The 27294-nt window shown below is 44.1% G+C and overlaps 1 protein-coding gene across 1 annotated transcript in view; it reads left to right on the top strand.

The window, feature by feature from the left end:
- The window catches only part of AK5 (adenylate kinase 5), a 237889-nt gene that overhangs the window by 181519 nt on the left and 29076 nt on the right, over window positions 1-27294 (top strand). Inside the window, 2 exon segments of the mRNA XM_025417943.3 lie at window positions 25309-25472; window positions 26743-26859. Of these exon segments, the coding sequence (XP_025273728.2) occupies window positions 25309-25472; window positions 26743-26859 (281 nt within the window).

Genomic DNA, 27294 nt, shown 5'->3' with positions numbered 1-27294 from the left:
CCTACTGTGTTTCAGATCATCTCATTTAATCCTTCCACGATCCTATAGGTTGGTGATTTATCCCTATTACATATCTATTACACAGATAAGGAAACTGAGACTCAAGAAGGTTGAGGAACTGGTCCAGGGTCACATAGCTAATGAGTGTGAGAGCCGGATGGCCAGTTTTCCCTATGGAAACCAGCGGAACTATTTGAGCAACAGTTATCATTGCACAGAATAGCACAAAATATTGCCAGAGCATCTCCCAAAACTTAATACTTTTCCCTCTAATTATTCAAGTCTGTAGAAAAGCTAATACACCTACCTGTGCGCTTTTCGAAAAATGTCAGGAATAATGAAAAGGCACACACATCCTCAATGAGTAGGAAAAAAAGAAGGGTTATCAGCACCCAGGAAATATAATTGGATAAACTGAGAATCTGTACCCTAAAGTCGGGATGTTGCCTTGGAAATGTCTCACTAAATTTCCCTCGTCCGATGAGGAAACTGAGCCCCAGAGAATTTAAGAGGTGTGATGAAGGTCATTCATCCAAGTGGTGGCAGAGAGCAGACCAGGGCTGCACTTCCCCACCCCAGGGCTCTCTCCACTGCACCACCCCGTTGTGGGGGTAGTTTCCCCCAGACTGTTTCCCACACTCAGTCATCCACCAGTACCTGCTGAGTACTGGACCCATGCTGGGCCATGAGCAGGGAACACAGAGCTTCCGTCCTCGGTGGAAAGAAGAAATCATCGAATTATTATCACACATTTAGGAAGGAAACAAAGAGCTAAAACAGAACAACTCCCTACAGAAGTGATGTTTAGACAGAGAAGTGACAGAGGGGGACGGAGGTGGGGGGTGCTGGGGCACCAGAGGGATTAACAGAGGGGAGAGGAGGAAGGGTTCCCACCAAAGACAACAGGGAGAGTTCTGGAGCCCAACCCGAGTCTTGCTTCTGACCTGCTTGCCTCTTGTTGACCTTAACTATGGAAATGACTGAAGTCTTGCGCTACTTTCTACATTCTTTTTAGAAAGTTAAATAAGTTATTTCTACTCCTTAACTGAAAAGAAAATCCTCGCCGAAATAGCAAAGGAAAGTCCCCTTTCCACATGAACTTGAATCACTCTCCTTGGCATCCGGGCCACGCGCAATGGATTACGCTTTCTGTTCAGCTTTTATCTCAAGGGCCAAATTAGGAAGAGGAGAGACTTTTTAAACCTGAGGTTCAGGATCCAAAGAATGAGCCTTTATTATCGTATGGAAATCTGTGTTTTTAATAATGTGATTCCAAAACAAAAAAGCTTCTAAAAATAGTACAGCATGTTTTGTGGCAGTTATTTTCTCTAACAATAATATTATTTCAGATTTAGCCGTTTAGCGCTCACAGTTAAATTTTGAAATGTGGTTTCAAATATCACTTCTGTCTCCGTAAAACTGAAGACCTTGGCTCGTCGGTGACTAAAACCTGTGCCCTTCACAAAGTCAAATAACATGATATAAAATCTTTGGCATCAGACAAAGCTTGAGACCCCCCACTCCCCGCAAAGGTCCACACACTACACTCCAAGAAGCTCCCAATAAAGATTTTTCTTATATTAACCAAACTCTCCTGTATTTTAACTTATTGGCCAGTAACTATTCTAGTAAAGATCTCCGCTTACTGTTTGGGCAGTAGAAGGTACAAAACCAGTGCGATATGAGGAAAAAGGATTGTTCTTCTAGGGTGCTTACTGGACTCTGCTTGAATATTAAGGCCTTAGTTCTAAACACTTCCTTGACAGATGGCAGAGGGGTATTTGGGGGCTGTATTATTGCAGGTCAATTTGAAGCTCGTAAAAATACTTGGCGTGTCATAGACACACCCACAGCAGTTTTGATGAGTCCTAATAAACAGGAGCCCATTGATTTCAGTGGAACAAGTGTGATGTTGCCTGTATAAGATGATGGTTGAACTTTTCACTTTTCAAATTACTGTCTTGACCTCTACCAAGGCACATGGCGTTGTGGCATCCGCCAGAAACCAGGTTGCCATCCTTGGTCGTGAGCCTGAAGCTAAAAATCAATATTCCTAAAGCACTGTCCGTGTGCTTTAAAGTATCCGAGTTCCATTTTGTCTGCACAAAGTTGCAAAGCCCTTAGACCAACCCTCAAAGGGTTCTCCCCACTGGCCTCCATGGGCCTTCCCATTTCCCACTCCGGCCCCACCTGCATTGTCATTATCTCTTGAATTCCCCTCACTTTCACCAGTCCTGTCACTTGAAATGTCTTCCCCTCTGGTTAATGAGGCCCCCAAGTCAGGTGGAAGGTCTAGCTCCCCGTGAGTCTTCTCTAATCGCTAGCCTTCTCCTGTGTGCTCCTCCATCGCTGGTGTCTGCATCACCCACTTAGATACCCCATTATGACTTAGAAAAACAAATATTTGTTGGGATAATGAATTCTTTAGGAAGCAGTGTGGTCAGTTTCCATAACAACTGAAATAGCAAGTGGAATCCTTGGACTGGAACTGACAGGCAGGTTGCTGCTGCTTCTAGCTGCTTCTGGCAGGACTGTTTTCAGATTAATTATGAGCCTAATCACAGCCTCCCGACTCCATTGTCGCTGCTCCCCTCGCCCCAAGAACAGCAACACCAGCTTACCCCACTCCCCCAAAGCCAGTGCAATTTCTTGCTCATTGGCAAGGTAGTCTTAATTCGCGGTTAATAGCACTGACCACCATCTGAGTGGAAAACATGTTCCAGGAAGTGTAGTGTCTGGACCGAAAGGAAAAGTGGCAAGGATGGGATCTCGTTAGCCCTTTGGATGTGGTGTGAATATTACGTCTTTGTTCATGAATAAGGCAGCTCAGTAGCTGTTCATAGAGAAATACTTTCCACGGCATAGATATGGGACAGAGAAGGGATCTCACAGGATCGGGCCAGGGATCAAAAGGATTGAAAAGGGTTCTCTGGCCTTTGGTAGTTCACACACCAGATATAAGGACTGTGCTAATATCCAAGACTGGGGCTCACTCATTGCGAAAATGGAAAATTATTTGGATAGTGTAAAAATGTCCTTTAAAGAGCCTCATTATGTCCCACTAACAGGCTCCTACAGTTTTCACAACCTTTTCTGGTACATTTCTTTCCCTTCTCTCTCTCTCTCTCTCTCTCCTCTCTCTTTTAAATCTCTTGATCGTTATCTTGCTATTACCCAACCTATTTTGGCTTCTTTTTCCCTTCTGTGCTTTTCATAGCCTGCCTATGCCCAAAGTGCGGCATAACCTGAATTCCCATTAATTCCTATCCAGAGCCTTGATAGAAGTGCTTCAATTTGGAAAATCATCTGACTTTACAGATGAGGTGTGATACTAATGGCATTATGGTCAGGACATCATTCTGTGACTGTAACTTTCAGGATGTCAGGGACACAGATGGCTTTGTATATCTCAGCATTAGTACTGATAAACTGCTTTTAAGTAGTAAGCTTCGAGAGGCACATTTGCAATATTCTGTGTTATTCTGTGTATTTTTAACCCAGTGCAAACTAGTCCTTAATTTATTTCCTTGGAGAAAACTGTAGAAATGAGAATTTTTGCTTAAAGCTCAAGATTTTTTTTTTAAAGATTTTATTTATTTGAGAGAGAGAGAGCACAAGGAGGAGGGGCACAGGGAGAGACAGAGGGAGAAACAGACTCCTCACTGACCCAGGAGTGTGACATGGAGCCCTATACCGGGACCCTGGGATCAAGACCTGAGCCCAAGGCAGACTCTTAATCGACTGAGCCACCCAGGTACCCCTAAAACTCAGTATTTTAATGCCTGCTATTGTTTCACTATAGCCTTGATGTCATTTCATTGCTGCCCTGTTATCAAAGAACTATGAATTAATTTGATTTTAGGGAATATTTGCTTGGGGCCCAGATTAAACATTTTTCACTGATGCACATACTTGATTAAATTAAAAATGAAAAACAAAGATGGCTGTTTTAATTTGAGGTAGTTGTAATAGAAACCAGCATTCATGGAGCATGTAACACACACTAAACACTGCATAAATAATGTTATTTTATTTAATACTTGTATCCACCCTCTGCGGTAAGGACCATCCCCATCCTGACTTTTCAGGTCAGATGTTAGAGAGTTAAACAATTTGCTAATAGGTGATGGATCTGGGGCTTGAAAGCTTGGATTTTATCACTGGCAACAAATGCTGCCAGTTGTCTTTGAAGTGATGGGCTTACTTTATTTCTTTTTTAAGAAAATGCTAGATATTCAAGTCTGAAAATCCATAGTTTATCTGTTAGTCCATCTTTCAGAAGGTACAAATGGTGTTAGGTAGAAAAAGCAACTGTTAAAAAGCATTTTTCCTCGAGAAAACCATTAACCTAGGTGTGCTAAAGCTCCTTGTGCATACTTCACACAAAAATTTTAAAATGATGTATGCTTCAGGGCTGAAATTAAATAAAATTAATCTTTTATACTGCTTCAGCAAGGGCATTCATAAGTAACACTGCCATTTTTCTTCTTTTTGTTTTACTATGACTTCATGGTGATGAATACATCAAGTAGAATTGGATGCAGCTGTCTTGATTCACACTGTGGTTTTATGACAATTGCTTCTGTACTATTAGTGAAAGGCAATAACCTCTAAGTGTTGTAATGAAAATAGGGGCCCGACCAAAAATACAAAAACACAGGGCACCCAAGTGACACAGTTGGTTGAGCACCTGCCTCTTGGTTTCAGTTCAGGTCGTGATCTTGGGGTCTTGAGATCAAGCCTCTCACTTTGGGATCCATACTCAGCACTAAGTCTGCTTGAGATTCTCTTTCTCTGCCTTCCCCACTCCTTCTCTCTCTCTTTCTTTCTCAAAAAAATAAATCATTTTTTGTTGTTAAAGATTTTATTTATTTATTCATGAGAGACACACAGAGAGAGAGGCAGAGACATAGGCAGAGGGAGAAGCAGGCTCCATGCAGGAAGCCCAATGCGGGACTCAATCCCAGAACTCCGGGATCACGCCAAGAACCAAAGGCGGTTCAAAGTGTTGAAAGATTTATTTAGGGACCAACTTCTGGGCCCAACTTCTGGGCCACCCAGAGGTCCCTAAATAAATCTTTCAACACTAAGTCAAAGAGTTACGTGCACCCCTATGTTTATTACAGCATTATGTATAGTGGCCAAATTATGGAAGCAGCCCAAGTCTCCATCAATAGATGAATGGATAAAGAAGATGTAGTGTGTATATATACACATGTACACACACACACACACACCATAGAATATTATTCAGCCGCACAAAAGAATGAAATCTTGCCATTTACTACAACATGAATGGAGCTAGAGAGTATCATGCTGAGCAATATAAGTCAGAGAAAAACAAATGCCATATGATTTCACTCATGTGTGGAATTTAAGAAACAAAACAAACTATCAAAGGGGAAAAAAAGAGACAGGCAAACCAGGAAACAGACTCTTTAACTATAGAGAACAAACTGATAGTTACCAGAGGGTCATCCACCCTCTGGATGAACTAGGTGATGGCGATTAAAGAGGGTACTTGCTGTGATGAGCCCTGGGTGATGTATGGAAGCGTTGAATCACTATATTGTTCACCTGAAACTAATATAACATGGTATGCTAACTATTCTGGAATTAAATTTTTTTAAGAAGAAAGAAAAAGATAGAGGAACCCACCCCATCTCCAGTGTCTGTGGGCCACACGTTGAGAACCACCACTCTAGGATTAATTGAGGTAGGGGTATGTTAAGCAAGTGTATAAAACCCTATACTTAGCATTTGGGAAATCTTGGATAAAATAGTCCCCTGTGCCTTATTTTCACTTGTCCTTTCAAAAGCAAATAGCCTTGGGCAGCCCTGGTGGCTCAGCAGTTTAGCGCCAGCCTTCAGTCCAGGGTATGATCCTGGAGATGCAGGATCAAGTCCCACGTTGGGTTCCCTGCATGGAGCCTGCTTCTTCCTCGCCTCTCTCTTTCTCTGTGTGTGTGTGTCTCATGAATAAATTTTAAAAAAGAAAGCAAATAGCCTCACAAATGTGAGCAAGGTATCAGGGCTAAAGAGTGCATTTTTCTGGGCTGCTGTAGGCCTGGAAAAGTTCTGAATGTTTCTTGTACTCACTGGCAAGAGGGAAGCCTGAAAGGAAAGCCTGGGTACCAGTCAGAGGTGGGCAAAGAGAACTGCATCAGGAGGACCCACAGGAGATGGAGGGAGTGGGGGCAGTGGTGGGGGGCTAGATGGAGGTGGAGGGGACAGACCTCAGGGATGAATAGCGCTGGAAAAACCAGGACTGGAGTAAGGGTGAAGAAAACCATCCAGGTGGGAGCATAGCCCTGTCGTGGAGACTGAACTTTGAGCTTGAATTAGTCCCATCAGGCTGCTATAACAAAATGCCATAGCCTGGGTGGCTTATAAACAGCAAAAACTCATTTCTCACCGTTCTGGAGGCTGGGAAGTCCAAGATCAAGACACTGGAGGGTTTGATGGCTGAGGGAGACCTACCACCTGATTCAGAGACAGCTATCTTTTCCCTGTAACCTTACGTGGTGGAAGGGATGAAAGAGCTCTCTGAGGCCTCTTTTAAAAAGCTCTTTGAGGCCTCCTAATCATTAATCACTGGGCTCCACACTCATGACCTAATCACCTTCCAAAGCCCCACACCCTAATACCATCACATTGGGCTTTTGGAGTTAACATATGGATTTGGAGGAGGTGCCAAAATTTAGTTTATAGCAGAAAATGGACTATCATGGTTATCAGAAATTATTGGATTAGACTAAGAAAACTCAGACTAGACTTGACTGAGTTTCTACTCTAAAATGAAAACCAGTAGCTCATCAGCTAGACTGGGTTCACATAAAGGAATGTGTTTCCATCTTACTGCCAAACCTGTGGCCTGCCCTACCTGAAACATCACCTCTGCCCTGGACACAGACACACGACTGCCTCTGCTCCTTCTCCATGAAGGCAGTCAGTTATGAAGGACCCTCTTGGCACTCTCCCAGCCCGACATCTGTATTTTCAAAGTCGAAGCCATTCAGGATGGGAGAGTAAAGGAAGAGAGACATTGGCTCACTTTCCATGAGAGCTTCAAATGCATTTACCCACCACCAGGACATCTTTCTAATGTTGGGGAAATGCAGGCATTGTGTGCTGACACTGAACCTACTTAATTTACATAAACCTTTTCGGTGCAAAAAGGCTCAAGTCACATCGAACTAGAACAAAACGCTTTCTCCATTTATCAGACCAAATTAATAAAATGTTATCAAGGGCTTACTATGCTTAGAGAACTCTGAGGTTCGAAAAGACATTAAATAGTCCTTGGAACACTGCATGATTTGGCAGAAGCACAGGGTTTTTTCCATATTTTTTTTAAGTTATTTCCTCAAGAAAGGAAGGTTGCTGAGTCAATTGAGTCATCCAGGAGGGCAAACCACTGCTAAAAAGTAAAGCACACAAGTGAATGAGTTTAACCAAGTTAAAGGGTTTGGGGACCTCACGCCATCATACTCATTGTCCCCCTGTTCATGTCTTAAAATCTTTTTGGAAGCACCATTAACTTACCAAGAGAGTCACCTGGTGAAGATTTAGTTAGTCTGTTCACTCAGCCAAGGCCACGTCTCTGAAAGCTTCTTTAGCTTGTTCTGAGACCCATTAAGAATGATCAACCTCCAGAAGGACCCAGCACTGAAAATAAGAGAACACTCAAAATCTTATGTTTATATCTAACCTCTGTGTGTCCTTCGGCCAATCCCTTAGCCTCTCTGGATTTCTTTTAAAATGGCAAAATAATATTTGTTTTCTGTCCACTCCAAATTTGGGCAGCCAATGAGTTGACACAGTGCTAACTATTGTCTTAATCGGAAACATGGGCAACACAGACACAGCCCCAAGGAAGTAAAATGTAAAGGCAATTGAATAAGTCAAAGTCCTCATCTTCTGCCTCCCAAGTATTTATTTTAATTACCTAATAATACTATTAAAACTAACATATGCCGATGACTTATGTTCTAGATACTGTGCTCCCCTTTTACATATTATCTTATTTATCTCTCACACCAATCATCAGTACTGATGTTCTTTCCCACTTTACAGATGAAGAAATACAGGCTCAGGTTAAGGAGCTTTCCCAAGGTTCTATAGTTAATAAGTGACAGAACTGGGACTTATATCCCACCTTCCCAGACTTCAAAGCCATGCTTTAAAACTGTCTATAGATATGTCGTAAGGAGAGATTATGGGATGAAGTGAGTGGGCGAAGAGTTTGCTGTAACTATGTGAATAAATAACCCAATTTTCTATTTGACTTTATTCCTATATCCCTAGCTATTGATGTCTGAAAGCAAAGACAAAATAATAAGACAACAAATGAATATAAGTGAAATAGACCTCTGCCTCAGCCACGTTTTTGCCAGTTCTTTGGAATTCCATAATAACTTCAAAACAGGAAACAATTTGAAGCCATAAATGAATCTGAACTGTCCCAAACCCCACCCCACCATACCCCCAACCCACTCAAAACTCATTGATTTTGGAATACACATTCTGCATCTATTAGTAGGAAGGCATATCACAGGTATCTTTTTTAAAAAAAATACCTAAAGTATTTCAAAGAGCCAAGGGCAACAATGAGCAAGTGTTTGAGAATGTGATGCTGGGTACATCTGAAGGAACCTGGCGCTTCTGAGATTTTCTTTGTGGGTTGGATAGGGTACTTTGACCACATATTGATTTCAAACAATGGCTTAGTTTCGAGGTGGACGGAAAAAAATAGCCTAGGCCAGGGGATATACAGACTTCAGGCGGGCTGTGTAACTCCCTAAGGATAAAAATATTTTCTCACTGCTGTTAAATTCTCCCTGTATGTTCCTTTGGGTGACTTTCATCAATTCATTTGATACATTTCTTGAATTTCTACCATGTATCAGCAAAGTGATAGGCCTAATCTTACAAAGATGAAAGGGCTCAAGGAGCTCATGGTGTAGGGAGAGAGCAAATAACTCACACAGCTTGGCACATTTAATGGCAGTGGCGTGGGTAATAGAAAGACTGAAGTGGGCATGCGGGGGTGGAGGGGGGAGTCAGCTGAGGCCTGAGAAAGAAAAGGAATTGGTCGTGTTTTAAGTGGGAAGAAAGTTGGCGTGGGTCCATGGGAAGGAGAGGGAACAAGCATGTGAGAGCCTCGCGGGTGAGGGGGTGGGAAGTGGTGAGAGGCAAAGCTGGAGACAGACGCAGGGTCCAGGGCATGAAAGGCTGAGAACACCAGGCTAACAAATATACACTTCAGCCTGCAGCAACGGGGAGCTGCCAAGGCTTTTACTCTGTCACGTGTCGCCAGATTTGGGTTTCAGAAAGCGGACTCTGGAAGCAGTGAGAGGGAGCCTAGGCTGCAGCAGGAGGCCAGCCAGGAAGTCAGATGGTTGGACGGTCATACAGGTGAGGAACAAGAAGGCAATTGAAGTGGAAAAGGGGAAACGGATCCAAAAGATTTCAGGAATCAATAGGACATAAAGATCCACTGTGTTTGGGTGAATGAGAGGAATGAGCATGACTCACAAGTGGCCAGTTTGGATGACCAGGTGAACAGAGATGTCATTCGAGGAGATAAGGCATGTGGCGAAAAAATGGGTTTTGAGAGAGTGATGAAGAGTTTAGTTTTATTTTTTTAAGATGCTATTTATTTATTTATGAGAGAGAGAGAGAGGCAGAGACACAGGCAGAGGGAGAAGCAGGCTCCATGCAGGAAGCCCGACGTGGGACTCCATCCTGGGACCCCAGGATCATGCCCTGGGCTGAAGGCTGGTGCTAAACTGCTGAGCCACCCAGGGATTCCCCCCGAGTTTAGTTTTCAGCATTTAAAGACTGAGATGTTTGTGGGACATCCATCAGGTAATATCCACTAAACAAGAGGTTTTTGAAATCCAGGATCCAGAATAACAAGTCCTGGCTGTAGTCACGGACACGGAATTCACCAGGATATCAATGGCGATGAAACCCCACGTGTGCGGGGGTCACCCAGGGAGCTTAGGGACAGTGGGCTGGAGGAAGCCTGAGACCTAGAGTCTAGGAAACACCCATGCCAGAGCCCGAGGAGAAGACCGAGAGGAAAGCAGAATATCAAGAGCAAATGGTGTCCTCAAAGGCCAGGGAGGAGAGAGTTTCCATGTGGGCAAGGTTAAATAAAACATAATGAGAATTGTCTGTTGGGTTTGGCAACCGCAGAATTACTGATGCCTTTGGTGAGAGTAGTACCAGTGGGACAGAAAGGAGTAGAGCCAGCTGGCTGAGGGGCGCTTGGTAGGAAAGGAAATGAGGATGCGTACAGACTACACTCGGCTCTGGGAGAGGCCGACTTAGGGGCAGGATCTAAAGGGAAAGAAGGTCAAAAGTGGAAATGAGAGTCAAGCACATTTGTACAAAGAGAGAGGTAGTGCAGGGGCAGCTGGGTGGCTCAGTCAGTTATTCATCCAACTCTTGATTTCGGCTCAGGTCATGATCTCAGAGCGGTGGGATCCAGCCCCACATCGTGCTCCTCGTTGCGCATGGAGCCTGCTTGAGATTCTCTCTCACCAGCTCCCTCTGCCTCTATCCCTACCCCCTGTGCTCTCTCAATCTCTCTCTCTCTCTCTAAAATAAATAATCTTAAAAAAAAAAATGAGAGAGAGAGAGAGAGAAGAAGCACGAAATCTAGTTAAGAGCATGACCTACTTGAGTTCACATGCCAGCTCTCCTCTGTCCTGGCCAGTTGACCTTGGGCAACATCCTTATACCCACTCTTCCTCATTTTTCTCACCTGTAATGATTTTATCTGGGTCATAGCGTTGATATGAAGATGAAATGAGATAACACATGTCACAGCGCTCCCAATATATATTCAAAACCATTAACTATTATTACAACTATTATATGGTGAGTGAAGGGGGACAGCCAATGAGAAGAAGAGGATCCTGAGAAAGGGGAGGATAGGACGAGATCGGGAGTGAATTGGAAAGAGGTAAGGACACCTACAGGATGGGGGAGCCCTGACAGGTTAAAAGGTTGGGTAAGTTCATCTGTTTCTGGTGTCATTTGTGAAAAGTAAGTACTCTGTATGGGACTGATCTGTTCCATGGTGTTTTACCTGGAGCATCTGGGGTCCCTGGGATCATGGAAGTTGAAGTGGGAAAGTATCTTCTTAAGCCCTGGGTTTATACCTGCCTTTTGGCTGCCATTTCCCCCTCGTAGACACATTACTGCAGTTGTTTACAACACGACACAGATTTTATTGTAGGAGGCCGTGTTTAGCCTTGAGGACTAAAGCAGAGTAACAAGCCAGTGATTAAGGGGCCACTAACTATTTTGGCCTCCCCAAATGTAACATTCCCAAAGTATTTCCCTCTCATTTTGCTCCAGACTCCAGAACCAAGAGTCTCAGAGCATCTTTTTAATTGTAAATGAAACATATTTAAACCAACCCTCAGGTAGTCAAGGCAATGAAAGACTCTCTCCTCTTGTGAGTGCAGTTATTTTGTGTTAACAGGACATAGTCCTGTGACCCAGTTGATTTATTTTGCCATATTGTCTGGGGCACTGACTCTGAAGGTTGTGTTCCTCGTGGTTCTACGATGCTTTGAGGAAAGTGGATCACCGTGTCAGTACCACACACCTGCCCATCCACAGCAGCCAAATGACCTCAATTTAAAGTGGAAGGAACTTCTTTGGTCCCTTACTTATTTTCCTGCACACACTAACTCTTATAGTAAGTGCGTGGAGAGTTGGCACGGACAGAGCAGCAAGCAGAACACAGTCTTATTTTTCTTGGAAGTCCTCAACTTGGTCTGGGTGGAGCTGCTGAGACAGGCTCTGAGATGGCCCCTCATTCCAACATTTGTTGAGAAAGGAGAATATTAAGTAGTGACAAACCTGGCTGGGCCCAACCTAGACTCTACTCTGGGAGCCTCCTTCCACTGACTGCTTGCTTGAAGGCAATGATGGCCATTGATTAGAGAGTGGTTTTTACTAAATCTCCTAGAAAACAAAGACCATACTCTTTCTTTTTCTTTTCCCCCATCCTTTCGGCAGCATGTATCAGGATATCTGCCACTTAGTAGGCATTTAATACATATCTTTACAAATAATGAATTAAAATGGAATGGAAGATATAAAGACTTCATTGACAGAAGTAAATATATTAATTTGTTTTCTATCGATAACCTTCTCAGAGTCAGTCATAATGACACGAGCAGAGGTCTCAAGTAAAACTACAGGGGTTGGTCATTCTTAAGAACCAACCGTAACTAAGACTTTTCCTCTGGATGGGATCCGAAAGATCAATATGGAATCTTTATAATGTCTTCCTGGCCCCTTCCCAGAGAAAATCAAAAAGTTCATGCCTTTGGTGAATTTTGCCGAGTGAAGTTGCATGTGGTTTCTTTAACGGAATCAAGTTCCAATCCAGCACTATGTAACTGGCATAGATGCCAGGAAGCAAAATACAGAACAAATATCTGCAAAATATTGACCTTGATGGTACTGATTCCATCATTCAAAGAAGGGAATGTAGACTAGAGTTGATATAATGTTAAACTGTCATTGAAGATAGGAGAGCAAGAAAAGGAGAATTTTTTTTTAATTTTTTGAAAGATTTGATTTACTTATTTGGTAGAGAGGGAGAGAGAGCACAAGCAGGGAGAGTGGCAGAGGGAGAGGGAGAAGCAGGCTCTCCCCTGAGCAGGGAGCCTGACGTGGGGCTCGTTACCTGAGGCTGAAGGCAGACACTTAACTGACTGAGCCACCTAGGCTCTCCTAATTGTTTTTAATGTTCCCATCCCTCAAGGAGCTTATAATCTATTTGATGAAGCAAGAATGGATGTTTATGAAAACTTTAGAACTAGGGGATCCCTAGGTGACTCAGCGGTTTGGCGCCTGCCTTCGGCCCAGGGCCTGATCCTAGAGTCCTGGGATCGAGTCCCAGGATCAAGTCCCGCGTCGGGCTCCCTGCGTGGAGCCTGCTTCTCCCTCTGCCTGTTTCTCATTCTCTCTCTCTCTCTCTCTCTCTCTCTCTCTGTGTCTCTCATGAGTAGATGAATAAAATCTTAAAAAGGAAAAAAAACTTTAGAACTAATACAGGACAGTGTAGAGTTAACTAACAGAAACTATTTAGTGAGCATTAGCAGGGATGGGAACAAAGAAAGCACAGTGGCTCCATGGTTGGGAGCCCCTTCCTGGGGAGGCTGAGAGCCAAAAGGGGAGCCTCAGAGAATGGAAAGGATCCCCTACACTTGAGAGATGGCTGAGGAGAAAAGACTTCCCAAAAAGGGAGATTTTAAGTAAGGAACAAATTAGAGGAATAGGAATATGCCCTTCATGGCCCAGGAACAGGAGATGGACCAAATCATGGAAACCCTGGATGCTGAGAAATAATGTGATGTTGATCAAGGGTGAGTCCAGGGCTGGTGAACAGGCAAGGAAGCACCAGAACGGAAAAACTGCCCTTGATGAATTTGCTCTACTTTTATCATTTCCCATTCCCTCATTTCTCTTTAGACATGTGTCCAAATGCAGCCAAAGTCTCTCCTAAAACAGACTATAAGATTCTTTTTTTAATTTAAGGACGTTTTTCTTTTTAAAAATAATACATCTTTATCCTAGAAAACAGGTACCAGCAATAACAAATCACCCAAAATCCCAAAGCTTAGAGATGAATACTATTAAGATCTTGATTTATAGCTCTCTTAATTTTTCTATGTATATATTTTTAAATATACATTTTTCCTCAAAATGAGATCATGCAACTTTAAATCCCACTTATTATACTTAACAAAATATCTTAGAGGCCTTTCCAAGATTGTAACCCTGAATATACTATGTCATATCTTTGAGGTTTTCTTGCAATTAAACTGAAATAGAAAAACAGAAAAACACTCAAATCATGAGTGTTTAGCTTGATAAATTTTCCTTAACCGGACACATTCATCTTACCAACATGCAGATCAAGAAATTGAACATGACCAACATCCCAGAAGGTTCCTTGTGCCCCCTCCTATTCACTCCTCCCAGCAAGGAATACCATTGATATTTTTTAACTTTATATAAATGGAATCATACTATATGTATTTGTTGGCATCTGTTCTCTTTCAATATGTCATTTTAATGACTGCACACTATTTCTTTGAATTGCTATATTTTATTCAGTTTATTCCTATTGTCATGCATTTTTCACCAATTTTTTGCTTTCATTAAAAAATCTGTAATGAATATCTATGTAACTAAACAGTGATTTTTTTCCTTATGATAAATCCACTGACATAAAAAAAACTTTTAAGACTTTTGACATGTACCAGAGTGCCCTTCTGAAAGATTGTACCAATTTTATATTCCCATCATAGCATATAAGACTTCTAATTTCTGTGGTATGACCCAAAATTGAACACAAAACCCCAGATGTAATCCAACTAACATCCACCACAAATGTCCCTACCGGTCTTAAATATCCTCACTTCCTTTTACAGTACATAAATAGACTGCAAGTACAAATATTCTCTAAGTTCTCTGACAAAGACAAAAATATAGAGTTGGTAGTGCTGGAAATGACCTTGAAATTTATCTAGTCCGACAAGCTTATTTTCAGACAAGAATACATAAGCCCAAAGAGGATAAATGTCAGCACAGATTCCCAGTGAAAACCAAACCAGACCATGTGTTAAAAAAAAGTTGCAAAGAAGTAAAACAAAATGTATTTCTGGCAATTACCTTTGGGAAGTAGGATTATGGGAAGTTTTTCTTCTGTTTACTTTTCTGATTTACTTAAGTCTTCAGTAAGGAGCATATATTTCTTTGACACTCGAGAGAAAACTATTTTCTTTACAAGAAGGAAAACATAGAAAGGAGAGGCTAAGTTTGTAAATTATCTACTATATTTATTTAATGCACACCTAAGATCATAATATAAAGTGGGCTACAAAATAAGAAAAAAGGTGGCTTGATAAGATGAATTTGGAAGAGGTAGAAAACTCTAGAATAATGAATTATGATTTAGGATGGAGATGGGGCTAGCAGGGAGATGGGGCTGAAATGGAAATGGGATATGATGGAAGATAGATGGGGCTGAGATGAGATGGAGATGGGGTGGGATGGAAGAGGGATGGGAGAGAGGTGGGGCTGAGATGGAGATGGGACTAGCATTGAGATGGAGATGGGATGAGACAGATATGGGGTAGAATGAGGGTGGGATGGAATGGAGATGGGGTCAGAAAAGAGATGGATTTGGGTTTGGTTTAGAGATGGATATGGGATGGAGATTTTTTTTTTTAAGGATTTTATTTATTTATCTATTCATGAGAGACACAGAGAGAGAAAGAGAGAGACAGAGACATAGAGGCAGAGACACAGGCAGAGAGAGAAGCCGGCTCCATGCAGGGAGCCCAACGTGGGACTCAGTCCTGGGTCTCCAGGATCAGGCCCTGGGCTGAAGGCAGCGCTAAACCACTGAGCCACCCAGGCTGCCCTTGGAGATGGGATTAGATGGGGATATGGTTGGGATGGAGATGGGATTGGAATGGAAGTGGATTTAGGATGGAGAGTAGTTTGTACTGAGAGCTATAGGAGTTCACAGCATCATGTGGTAGAAACGTTTAGGAATCACTGCCTTGGTGCATGACATTTCCTCTCACCCAAGACCTGAACCTTCTTTGTCTGGTCTCTGTGTCAGAGCTGAAGTCATGGAATCCAATTCCAGAGTCTTGTCTTAATTAGACGTTTCACATGTCTTTCTGTGCCCATGATAGATTCTGTAAATGGCAGAAATCATTGTCACAACAGAGATGGAATCATGTCCCTAAAGTCCCCAGGTTAGGATGCAGTGGGGCCGATAGGGTTGCTAGTGTTAACAAATAAAAATGCAAGACAGCTAGTTAAATTCAAATTTCAGATAAACAGTGATGGGGTTTAGTGTAAGCGTTATTAATTAATTGGATGTCAACTGGCAGCCCTAGGAGGCCATCATGAAAGCCTGGCTTCTGGTTGATTGACGGCTGTGCAGTGCATTTCTGAATGGCACGTATACCTAATTTCCAGAATGGCCTTACTGTGGGAGCCTAAAGAGCTCAGCAGTTACCAGGGCATAGGTGGCCCTTGGACACAGATCTTTAACCTGCACAGTAGGGTTCCAAATAGCACTTACTTTATTTAAATAGTTACTGTAAGGATTAAATGGCTCTAGCTCTTGCATAGAGATAAGACCAGGAAGGTTCAGGTCTTGAGTGAAAGGACATGACAATGCACCAAGGCAGTGATCCATTAAAAAAAAAAAAAAAAACCTGATAAAACGGAAACTTAATTAAATCAAATATCAAGCCAAAGCACTCTGAACCAGACACCTTTATCTGAAAGGCTTGAAATGACTTCCCAAACATGTCTGTCTCTGAACCATTTCATTGGTACCAAATAGGCCACAGTCCCCCTTCTATTCTCTCAGGCTTGATGCTGAGAAAACAAAAAGGCCTCCTCATCTGCAAGAGAGAGGGTAGCCCTGCTATTGATACGGATGAGGATTTTTTGTTAACGATTAAAACAAGTATTCATTCACAATAGAACCATTATCTCAGCATTATTATACCATAAATATTAAAGGAAAGATCAACAGAGACTCCCTGCAGTGAACACTGGGGAGTTCACAGCACATTGCATTCTTTAAAATTATCTCATCTAGAAGTTCCAAATTGGGTTAATTATCAGAATCATCTGGGGAATTTTTTTAAAGATCATCTGATCGTCTTTTTTTATTATGAAAATATTTCAAGCATTCAGCAAAGCTGAAAGAATTTTACAGTGAACACTTGAAAGCCATCACCTAATTTCTACCATTAACATTTTGCTAAAACTTGTCTTACCACATCTGTCCTTCTATCCATCCCTTTATCCAGCCATCAATAATTCTTTTTTTTTTTCCTTACACATGTCAAAGCAAAATGCAGATATCTGTATACTTTCCCTAGGGAGCTCTCTAAACCTGTACTTTGCCAGGCTTCAACCCCAGTGGTTCACAGATCTACTGATTCAGGAATGTTTTCAATACCCTAGGTGATTCTGCTACACAGTCACGTTGGGGAAAGTATCGGTCAGAAGAAGCTAGGTTATGCTGTAGTAACAAACTCACCTAAAAATCTCTGTAGTGTAAAACAACAAAGATGTTTCTTCTTCTTTCTCCTCTTCCTTTTTTTGTTCTTGTTCTGGACTAATGCTACATGTTCATCAACAGTTGACTAGGCTTCATGCTGGTAACCATGCTGATGGAGCCCCTACTATCTGAAACATTGCTAGTTTCATGGTGAAGGGACAAGAGACATTCGTTATAAAAACCTCTGCCTAAATGTGACACACATCCACTTCTGCCCACATTTTATTGACCAAAGCTCTTGGGAACTCTTAAGTTAAAAAAAAAAAAAATAGGGACAAATAATCCTTCCTCAGGGAGGAGCTGTATGGAAGGGAAGCTCGAATATTTAGGAAGAGTAATAAAACACACACACATAAACACAGAGAGAGAGAAGGAGAAAGAGAAAACCACTAATTCAATCCAGATTCTTCAATTCACAGACAAGGAAGGCAAAATCTCTTTTGAGATTGTCCAAGCTCTCCCAGGATCACTCAGCTACTTCAATGCAGGAATGGCCTAGAACCAAAGTCTGCTAACTTGCAATGTCAGGTACCGGGCTACCTCCCTCTCTCTGAAGCTCCCGGTTGTTTACCATCCATTTATTCATTCATTCACTGATCTAACAACTATTGAGTGCCCCAGACACTGATACATAAGGCACAGAGCCTGCCATCAAAGTTCATGGTCACATGTGAAGTTTTTCCACATAAGCTGCAGCTGACCCTGCCACTGGCATATTTTACCCTGTTCACCAAATAACCTGAAGCAGCAGTGCATGTCAGAACTAATAGAGATGTCTTTGAGGATAAAGATCTATTTTTCTTAGTTGTTTCCGGTCAGACAGTCAGTTCTCAGCAACAGCTTCTGAAACTCAGCATGGTGCTATAGCTCATCCCAGATACAGAATGTTGAAAATGACTCACAGGCCTACAGTGGTTGGGGATCATTCCTAGGGCATGGTCAGTTCATGATCTGATGGAATAATAGCTTTTCTCTGAAAGGAATCATTCAGACACAGAAACCTAAACCCAACCTTAGAGCACATTTTCATTTAGGGAGAAAAAAATATTTCAAGAGGTAGAAATCGAATAGATTTTTAAACAACTCTGATGGCTTTATAAAAATAAGATAGTGTGATTTCCAAAAGATATTTGGTACCTCCACAAGCTGTAACTGTGAAGACTAGCCATCTTTAATGATGTTAAAATAGTATCACAATATAAAAGTGCTGTTCCCTAATTTGTAATTAAAGAGATTGAAGCTCAAAGAGGATAAGTGGCTTGACCAGAGTCCTCTAACTAGATATAGGTTATGGAACTTGAGTCCTTTGGTCCAATGTTCCTCTGACATGAAAGGAAAGAGTTGTCAGTGTTGTGGGGCCACAAGATTCCTAGACATTGACCCTATTTAACAGTTGCCTGTGACACCATGCAAGGTTCTGTGGGGATAACAACACAAGTAAAGCAGCTTCTACTCTCCGTGAGCTTCAGCCTGCCAAAAGAAGGAAGAGAATGTGGGCAAATTATGTGTCCAGGGAAGAGAGAACTCCAAGATGTTCATCGATGGTTGTTAAATGCCACTAAAAGGTCAAAAATGGTAAAGACTGGAAGAAGATCATTAAATTAGATGACAATTACGCAATCACTCTTCAACTAGAAAAGATCAGCCTCAGAGAGTGATGAGAGGACAGGCTGGCAAGGCGACAGGGACTCAATAAAAGAGAGGGAAATGGAAACAAGACAGTTTGAGGGTACTGAAAAAATAGGAAAGACTATAAGAATAACTAGAGGATGAAGACAGTGGTAGAGATATTTTCTTTTGAGTTAGGAAGAAACCGGCCTATTGTTACACAGAAGAGCGATGAGATGGTGCCAGCTGAGGGGAGTACATGTAATGTGGACAAGAAAGCAGAGCACGTTTTTTTGGCAGGAAGGAGGAGAGGATCCCTTTGTCATTAGGAATTTATTCTTGGGGAGGATGGTGGGATAGGTGATGGGGACTAAGGAGTGCTCTTATAGTGACAAGCACTGGGTCCTGTGTGGAAGTGTTGAGTCACTATATTGTACACCTGAAACCAACATAACACTCTGTGCTAATTACACTGGAATCAAAATAATAAAGTAAAAATAATTTATTTCAGCTACGATTATGAAGTGACTGTGTGTTTCAGGTGCGTGTGGGCACCAGAGGGAGCAAAGCACACCCATAGCCTTTGCTCATGAACCACAGAGTCTAATGTGGAAGACAGACCTTAAGTAGATAGTAGAGAGACAAGGGAGAGAGGGTCATTGTACTGTGAAAAGTGCTGTCAAGGAAAATGCCACGGTGCTAAAGTGAGCGCCAAAGCAGAGAAATTAGCCTTCAGCTGAAGAGTTGTATAAAATAGTCTGGCAAACTAAAGAAAGGAAGGATGGAAGACAAAAGATGAAGACCCGTGTGATTTGAAAATGTTGAGGAAAAAAGAGAATCTTCACCTTCCTAATGAAGAGGAGGATTAAAAATACTTGTAAGAGTAAGAATATGTTTGAATGTGTTGGAAGAATATGTTGGAAGATTTGAGGACAATGAGGAAACATTAGAATCCATCCATGGACATCCAATTTGGTAACAGCAAAAGAGGAATATATTTACCCAGAAGCATTAAAAGCTATTATGAAGTTAGATAGCATGACCCCAGGGATGCCTGGGGGGCTCAGAGGTTGAGCCTCTGCCTTTGGCTCAGGGCCTGATCCCGGAGTCCTGGGATCAAGTCCCACATCGGGCTCCCCGTGGGGAGCCTGCTTCTCCCTCTGTTTATGTCCCTGCCTCTCTTTGTGTCACTCATGAATAAATAAGTAAAATCTTAAAAAAAAAAAAAAAAAAGATAGCATGACCCAGTTGGCTTGGTTTTCTGACTTCCTCAAGGAATCCTTAGCAACCCAGAGTGGATGCGCATAAAGTAAATAGGCTGGGCAGAGAGCAGTCGGTGGTTCTCATGGCAGCCACAACAGGATGCAAAGGGAGCAAAGGATTCACAGTTATTGGAAAGGGCCTGGTGTGCAGCTGGCTAGGGAGGTAAGTGGTCCAAAGGGAATGGATCAACTCAAGGAGGTCACCAAGAGCACAGAGAAGAAGTTGAGAAGTGAGGTCAGGGGATGGGAAAAAGGGGGAGAAAAACACGAGCAGAGTGCAAGGATAGACCCACACCTTAAGGAACTCTCAGTTGCTGCTGGATCAGTAGGGAGCTAAAAGTGGGTCAGTGGTACAGGTCGTTGGTGCTGAAGAGGCTTAAGGAATGCCGAGGCTGGGGTGGGATGGGAATGCAGGCCTGGAAAACTCTGCCCGTGACAATTAGAACCCAGAGAATGCTGTCCCCTCTGCTGTGCCTCGCAGAAAATAAACTTCATGAGTTTTCTAAATCAGATATGGGGGGAGGTGGGGGCAGAGAGATGGGACAAGGGAAGGTTTTAATGAGATTTGGGAAAAAGGGACAGATTTCAGAGACTTTTCAAACATAGACTCTTTGCAAAGCTGCTCAACAACCGGTCAGGTGTGGGAGACAAGGAGGAGGGCGAGTCCCAGGTGGAATGAGGCGGACAGTTGGTTCTCATGTCTCCTCATTTTACAGATGGGGAAACTAAGGCTCAGAGAAATGTGCCCTCCCCTGTGGCCACACAACTCAGAAACGACAGAGCCGGGTCTCATTGCCACGTCCACCTGCCCTGCACCCGTCCTGCCCTCCTCCCCTTCCTGCCATGCTCGCTCCCACTCAAAGCACCCTACTAAAGACACCAGGCTCACCCTTAATGCTCTCCTTTCCCACACTTCCCTGGTCAGTGAAGGCCGGGGTGCTGCCTCACGAAATCCCCCCCGTGTTGGTGGAATCGTGCTTACAGACCCAGCTCGCTCGCCTGCCTCGCTGCTGCAATGCTGGGCTCACCTGCCGGCCCCCCATGACCTGTGAACCCCCTATGGGGAGGACCAGGCCTCCGAGTCCTTTTATTCTCCGTGCTTAGCAGCCATCGGAGCTCAACGAGGGGCCCAGCAGACGGGCCCAGCAGACGTTAGTCAGGTGGGGAGCTGGATTAATAGGCTTAATTCCAGGTGGCACCCTCCAGGGAACAAGGCACAGGAAGATGTGGACAAAGGCCATCATAACCCGCCCCGTGCCATTACTGTTTGAAATATTTAAACATGAGAAGGTGCTAGAAATTTAACATACTTGTATTTGTTTGGATTGGGGGTTCAGCTCCTTAGGTACCTGACAGGGTGCCTTGTTTGGTCTCTTCTTTCTGAGCATGGGAGGCGCCCCACCCAGCTTTGCCACCCGTCCTGACGCCAGGCCCCCCAGCAACAGTGGCTTTGGGGGCAGGTCTTCCCTTGCAGGCCCGGCCCGTGAATCCAGGAGCGGCCTCCTGGGAGAGCATGCCCTGGGAAATAAAGAACATGCTGGAAGAGGAGGTCCAGGCGGGCATGTGGAGGCCCCGCAGCTGATTTCGTTTCCACCTCAAAGAACAACTCCCACCCCCCACCCCCCCATGACCAGTCCCGCAGGGCCTCCCTCCGTAGGGCAGACAAGCCCTGGGCTGTGAAGGGAGAGTTCCCAGCACTTCCACTTGCACAATATCACACCTGAGGCTTCACATGGAAGGGTTTTTAAATCGTATTGAAGGTTGAGAATAAAGCTTTCTCAACTCTTTTTTTCTCTTTTCTTTAATTTTCAATTTTTTATTATTATTTTTTTGACGTTCGATTTGCCAACATATAGTGTAACACCCAGTGCTCATCGCATCAAGTTCAGCTCTTTTTTTCTTTTGAATTGTCGACGACCCCTTCGAGGTGGAATCTCGCATTGCACACTCCCCGTGAAGGGCCCCACGCGCTTTTGTGGATAGGTTGGACCCGGGGGTTGGAGCCTTGAGGGATGATCTACCAACAAGTCGGTGGGATGACAGCAAATGTTACAGCTCCTCGTCTGCTATGATCATCCTGTCACCAGGGAACACAGCCCACTCACTCCGACATGCGGCACCTCAAAAGATTGTTTTTTTCTGTTACAACAAATTATCCCGGAGGGGTATTAGGGCCCCGTTGTTTTTTGTTTTTTGTTTTTTGTTTTTTGTTTTTTAATGTAAAAGTCATAAGGCCTCAAAGACATGCAGGTGACATTATATGAAAATTCATTATCTCTACTAGCAGTTTTTGTGCCTTCACGGCAGTGATAAAAATCGTTTTGTTCTCCAGTTTGGAGCCTTGGGAAGAATCAAGGCATTGTGTAGATTACTTAAAATTCCACTGTGCCTGCACCATTTGGCCAAAGAATGCTGAGAATTTGCAGCTGTTGCTCTGCAAAAGGTTCCTAACTGGGGCACTGGCTGCCGTTGAACACGCAGCTGTTGTTAATTTGAGCTGAGGCTTTCTAATTGCTTTTGTGTCAAAATTTATTAAATAACATTTTGGAGGAACAAAAACTGTAATAGTCGTATTAGTGGGATGCTGAAGGAAGAAAGTCACTGGAACGCAGCGGTTTTGCGTTGTAAGCCGAGTCTGAAAATACCTTTTCCACATGACTGGCTGCCAGCCACCCCAAGAAGAGGGTTTCCAGGTAAATCCGGCCATGGGAGCCCTGGAGGCTCCTGCAGGAGCTCAGCCCCTTGTTGTCCTTGCTCTTCTTATCTGGAAGCACTTCTTGCCTGAGTGGCCTTCTCTCGCTCCCATACTTTCCATCCGTTTCTGTCATCTTAGGGGATGAGTCCCTCAGAGCAAGTGCAGCCCCCTGAGTGCTCTGCATTCTTCCTGTGAGCCTCTGTAATTGGGTTTTCCTGTTACATCTCACCCATCCGTGACAATACCCTGAGGTGTCAGCAGCCGTGGGGGTGAGAAGTGAGAAACCGTGGACCTTTCCTTTATTCTCTGCCAAGGCAAAGGACAGCGAAGGCAAGACCCTTCTGCTAACAAGGAACAGCAGCTACGTTTCCCTCAAGAAGAAGTTGCTAGTTCTCCTGAGAAAGGGGTTTTGGATATGCAGAGAGGCAAACCAGTGCAATTGCAGGATTTGTCATCAATCCTCACTACCATGTTGACATCTCAATCACGTTTTGCATTTTTTTTTTTAAGATTTCATTTATGTATTCATGAGGGACACAGAGAGAGAGAGATTGAGAGTCAGAGACACAGGCAGAGGGAGAAGCAGGCTCCATCCAGGGAGCCCGATGTGGGACTCGATCCCGGGTCTCCAGGATTAGGCCCTGGGTCGAAGGCAGGCGCTAAACCACTGAGCCACCCAGGGATTCCACGTTTTGCATTTTAACCTTTAATATTCCCTCTAGGGATCCCTGGGTGGCTCAGCGGTTTGGCGCCTGCCTTTGGCCCAGGGCGCGATCCTGGAGACCCGGGATCGAATCCCACGTCGGGCTCCCGGTGCATGGAGCCTGCTTCTCCCTCTGCCTGTGTCTCTGCCTCTCTCTCTCTCTCTCTCTGTGTGACTATCATAAATAAATAAAAATTTAAAAAAAATTTAATATTCCCTCTAACAGGAAAAACTTCGGTTCATCAGGCACTTATGGAGCACCTCCTGTATGCAGGGTGCTATACTAGTGAGGGACCTGGAGGCCAAGGGGTAGACAGGCCGCGGGCGCCCACGTGCTGTTGAAACCACTCACTCCCACAGACGTGAGGGTAAGAGGTCTGATCCCTGGTGGAGGGCCAAGCATTTGCTGGAGGCCTAGGAGATGAAGAGGATCTCAGCTGTTAGAGGAGGAAGGAAGAGCCTCCCAGGGTGAGGAAGACCTAGGGGAGGTAAAGCACAGTGGCCTGGAGAAGTATGCCGTGCGGCAGGGATGGTAGGTGGCCAGACGTGACAGTGTTGGACGAGGATAAGAAACAGACAGAAAAGGTTAAACCAGATTCTGGAAGGTTGAAGTGCCACTCCGAGGAGTTTGGATCTTATCCTGTGGGGAGCGGGAAGCCGCTGAAGGCTGTGGAGCTGGGAAGTGTCAGTGCTTTTCAGGCAGATCATCCTGCTAGCAGAGCTGCTGGACCCCAAAGCCTGGTCCCCTGGCTCCTGCAGAGGCAGAGTGACGGCCACAGGCCAAGGGCAGGAGGACCTGCTCCTACTACAGGGGCACCTGGCTAGCAGGGAAGTGACGAGGAAATGCATCTGAGAGCCACAGCCCAGGCTTCACAACCTTGGCCTGCTTCCCACTAGCCATGCAGCCATGGCAGGTGAGGTCATCCTGCTTCCCCATCTGTAACATGGGGGTAATAGGGCCTGCCTCTTAAGGTCATTTAAACATTTTTTTAAGATTTTATTTATTTATTCATGAGAGAAACAGAGAGAGAGAGAGAGGCAGAAACACAGGCAGAGGGAGAAGCAGGCTCCTTGCAGGGAGCCCGATGTGGGACTCGATCCTGGGACTCCAGGATTAAGACCTGAGCCGAAGGCAGATGCTCAACCGCTGAGGTACCCAGGTGTCCCGATTATTTTAAATTAATACATATATAATGTTTACAACAGTGAGTGGTAGAGTAAGCTCCTGACAAAGGTTAGCTGTTGTTTTCAGATGCAAAATCTTACAGTTTAGCAACTGGTTGAACTTAGGGTGGAGGGAAGGCAAGGGAAAGAGTCAAAGACCATGACGGGGACAAAACCCCTTGAAATCTGAGTGGGTCCTGAAGATGTAATTATGTAGAAGGATACACGTGGCTCCTTGTCTGGAGGCCATAAAACCGAAGTGCTCTGTAGTGACGAGACCCGGAGTTGACAACTTATTCCCAGATGTTTCAGAAAGTTCTTTATTCTGTCCTGGTAACTCTTGTGTACATTTGGAGCTGTTTGAAAATGAAAACAACGTACCTTAAAAATTAACAGCTAGCATTTGTTGGGCACCCACTGTGCACCAGGCACCGTGGTCAGTTGCTTTGCACAGGAGTGTGTTCAATTCCCCAGGAAACTTGTCTTTCGTCTCTGCCCTGTGCCCCTGCAGCAGCGTGAACTCTCCCCACTAGTTACCTACAGTCACTGCCCACCCCGCTCCCCCGCAGGCTCTTTGAGGGCAAGGACTGTACCCCCTTCTCCACTCTATCCACAGCTCCTAACAGAGCTCCCTGTAAAGGATGAGTACTTAATCAGTCCGTGCTTGGTGAATGAAGTGCTTAGGCTTGCTCACTGCAGCGACTTGGGACAGGTGTCTGATACATGACTTCTTTTCTAGGTGGCCCGGGCTCCGGCAAAGGCACACAGTGTGAAAAGCTGGTGGAAAAATATGGATTTACACACCTTTCAACTGGCGAGCTCCTGCGTAATGAGCTGTCATCAGAATCTGAAAGAAGCAAGTTGATCAGAGACATCATGGACCGTGGAGACCCGGTGCCCTCAGTAAGCAACAGCGGGTGGAAGATGGTGGGGGGAAGATGGTTGGGAGTGTTGCATTAATCTAAGCTACTGGGAAAAAAAATAAGAAGCCCCCAAAGACAATAGCTGCATATATGTCATGTATTCCAGTGGCTTCGAATGAAATCCAGAGTCCTTCCCGTGGCTCTGGACGCCAGCCACCTCTCCAACACCATTTACACCTGCCCCTGGCCTAGTCGTCCCATAGGCCCGGCTGTTCCTGCTTAGGGCCTTTGCACTTGCTGTTTCTGCAGCCTGAGTGCTCTTCCTTCATATATTCACGTAGTTTGCTCCTTTACTTCATCCAGATATCTACTTAAATATCACAGTTTATCAAAGAGGCCCTCCCTGGCCACCTTATCTAAATAGCACCTCCAGAATTCTCTCTTTGTCTTGCTTGAATGTCGTCCCTAGCAATTCTCTCTAGCTGATTATTTATTCTTTATTTCATTGTTCGCATACTATCTATCTTTCTCACGAGAGCATAAACTTCACGAGGAGTGAATTCACTATTTATCTGGGCATAATTTCTTACCCGCCCTGGTGATGGCTGTATTCCCCAAGCCCATGCCAAAAATTAGAGGATGCCAGAGGGTCAGAGAACAAACAGGGCGATTCCTCCCATTCTGGCAGCTGGTTGCACTTTTCCTACATCCACTCCCAAGATCCCATGTATCTCTTCTCTCCTATTTCTCATAAGCACAGGTTAAATCAAAATGTTTAGCAGAGAGAGTGACATTGCTAGAAAAATGCTACTTCATATTTACGGAGAGTCTTCTCAAGTCAGTGGATGTCAAATTTGATAAAATATTTCCTGGAAAAAAAAAATCAACAGAGAAGCACATTTTAGACCATGCATTGCCTGCTTTTAAGCTACCATTATGCCTAATTTATGGAGTGTTACCATATGAAATACAGCCTCTGTATTTCATCTATTCTAAGATGCTATTTTCAGACACCCCAGTAAAATATCACTGATAAACTAGCCCATATGTCACGATAGCAGCACAAACAAAAACACTGTTAAACTATGATTGATCGCAAAATACTTGACCAGTTTCGCAGCTGATAAAACGTGGGGGAAGGTGAGAGTATGAATGGATGAAATATGACATATTGCTGTGGGCTGTTAATCTCACCCAAACCTTTCTTGCTCCCACAATGGGACGTCTAGAGGAGACGGGGGATGTGCTAGTGCTGTCCTATGAAGAGCTCAGCACAGGAGGATCCTGACCACTCCCTCTCTCTGCTCCAGGGCATCATTCTGGAGCTGCTGAAGGAGGCCATGGGGGCCAGCCTCAGTGACACCAAGGGCTTCCTGATTGACGGCTATCCCCAGGAAGTGAAGCAAGGGGAAGAGTTCGGCCGCAGGGTGAGCTGTTGTCAAGGGGATCTCCCCAGAAGGAAAATGAGGGACATTGTTGAGTTTGGGGGATAAATTCAAATTCTATCCCTTTCCTAAAGACATGAATCAGACTGTCAGTCACAAATAGCAAGAACTCAACACAAACTGACCCAAAAAAAAGAGGAGGATGGGTCGGTGATGGTGGTGGATTTATTGGCTCAAGTAACTAAAATGTCCAGGAGGGGTTTGCACTCGGTTGGATCCATGTATTCAAATTTGTTCACCAGTTGTGCGACTTTCTCCATCTCTTGGATTCCAGGCTTATATTTCACCATGTAAGTGATCTCACAGAAAGGGTTTCTCTTTTCCAACGGGGATAGCAGAAGACCCAGGGTTGTGTTTCGTTACCCTGGATTAGGTCGTGAGCGCACCGCTGAACCAATCAGTGTGGCCAAGGGGAAG

Source organism: Canis lupus, chromosome 6 (assembly GCF_003254725.2).
Source record: "Canis lupus dingo isolate Sandy chromosome 6, ASM325472v2, whole genome shotgun sequence".
NCBI classification, from domain to species: Eukaryota; Metazoa; Chordata; class Mammalia; order Carnivora; family Canidae; genus Canis; species Canis lupus.
Note: the sequence above shows the minus strand (reverse complement) of the source record. Positions and strands in the feature narration are given on the sequence as shown.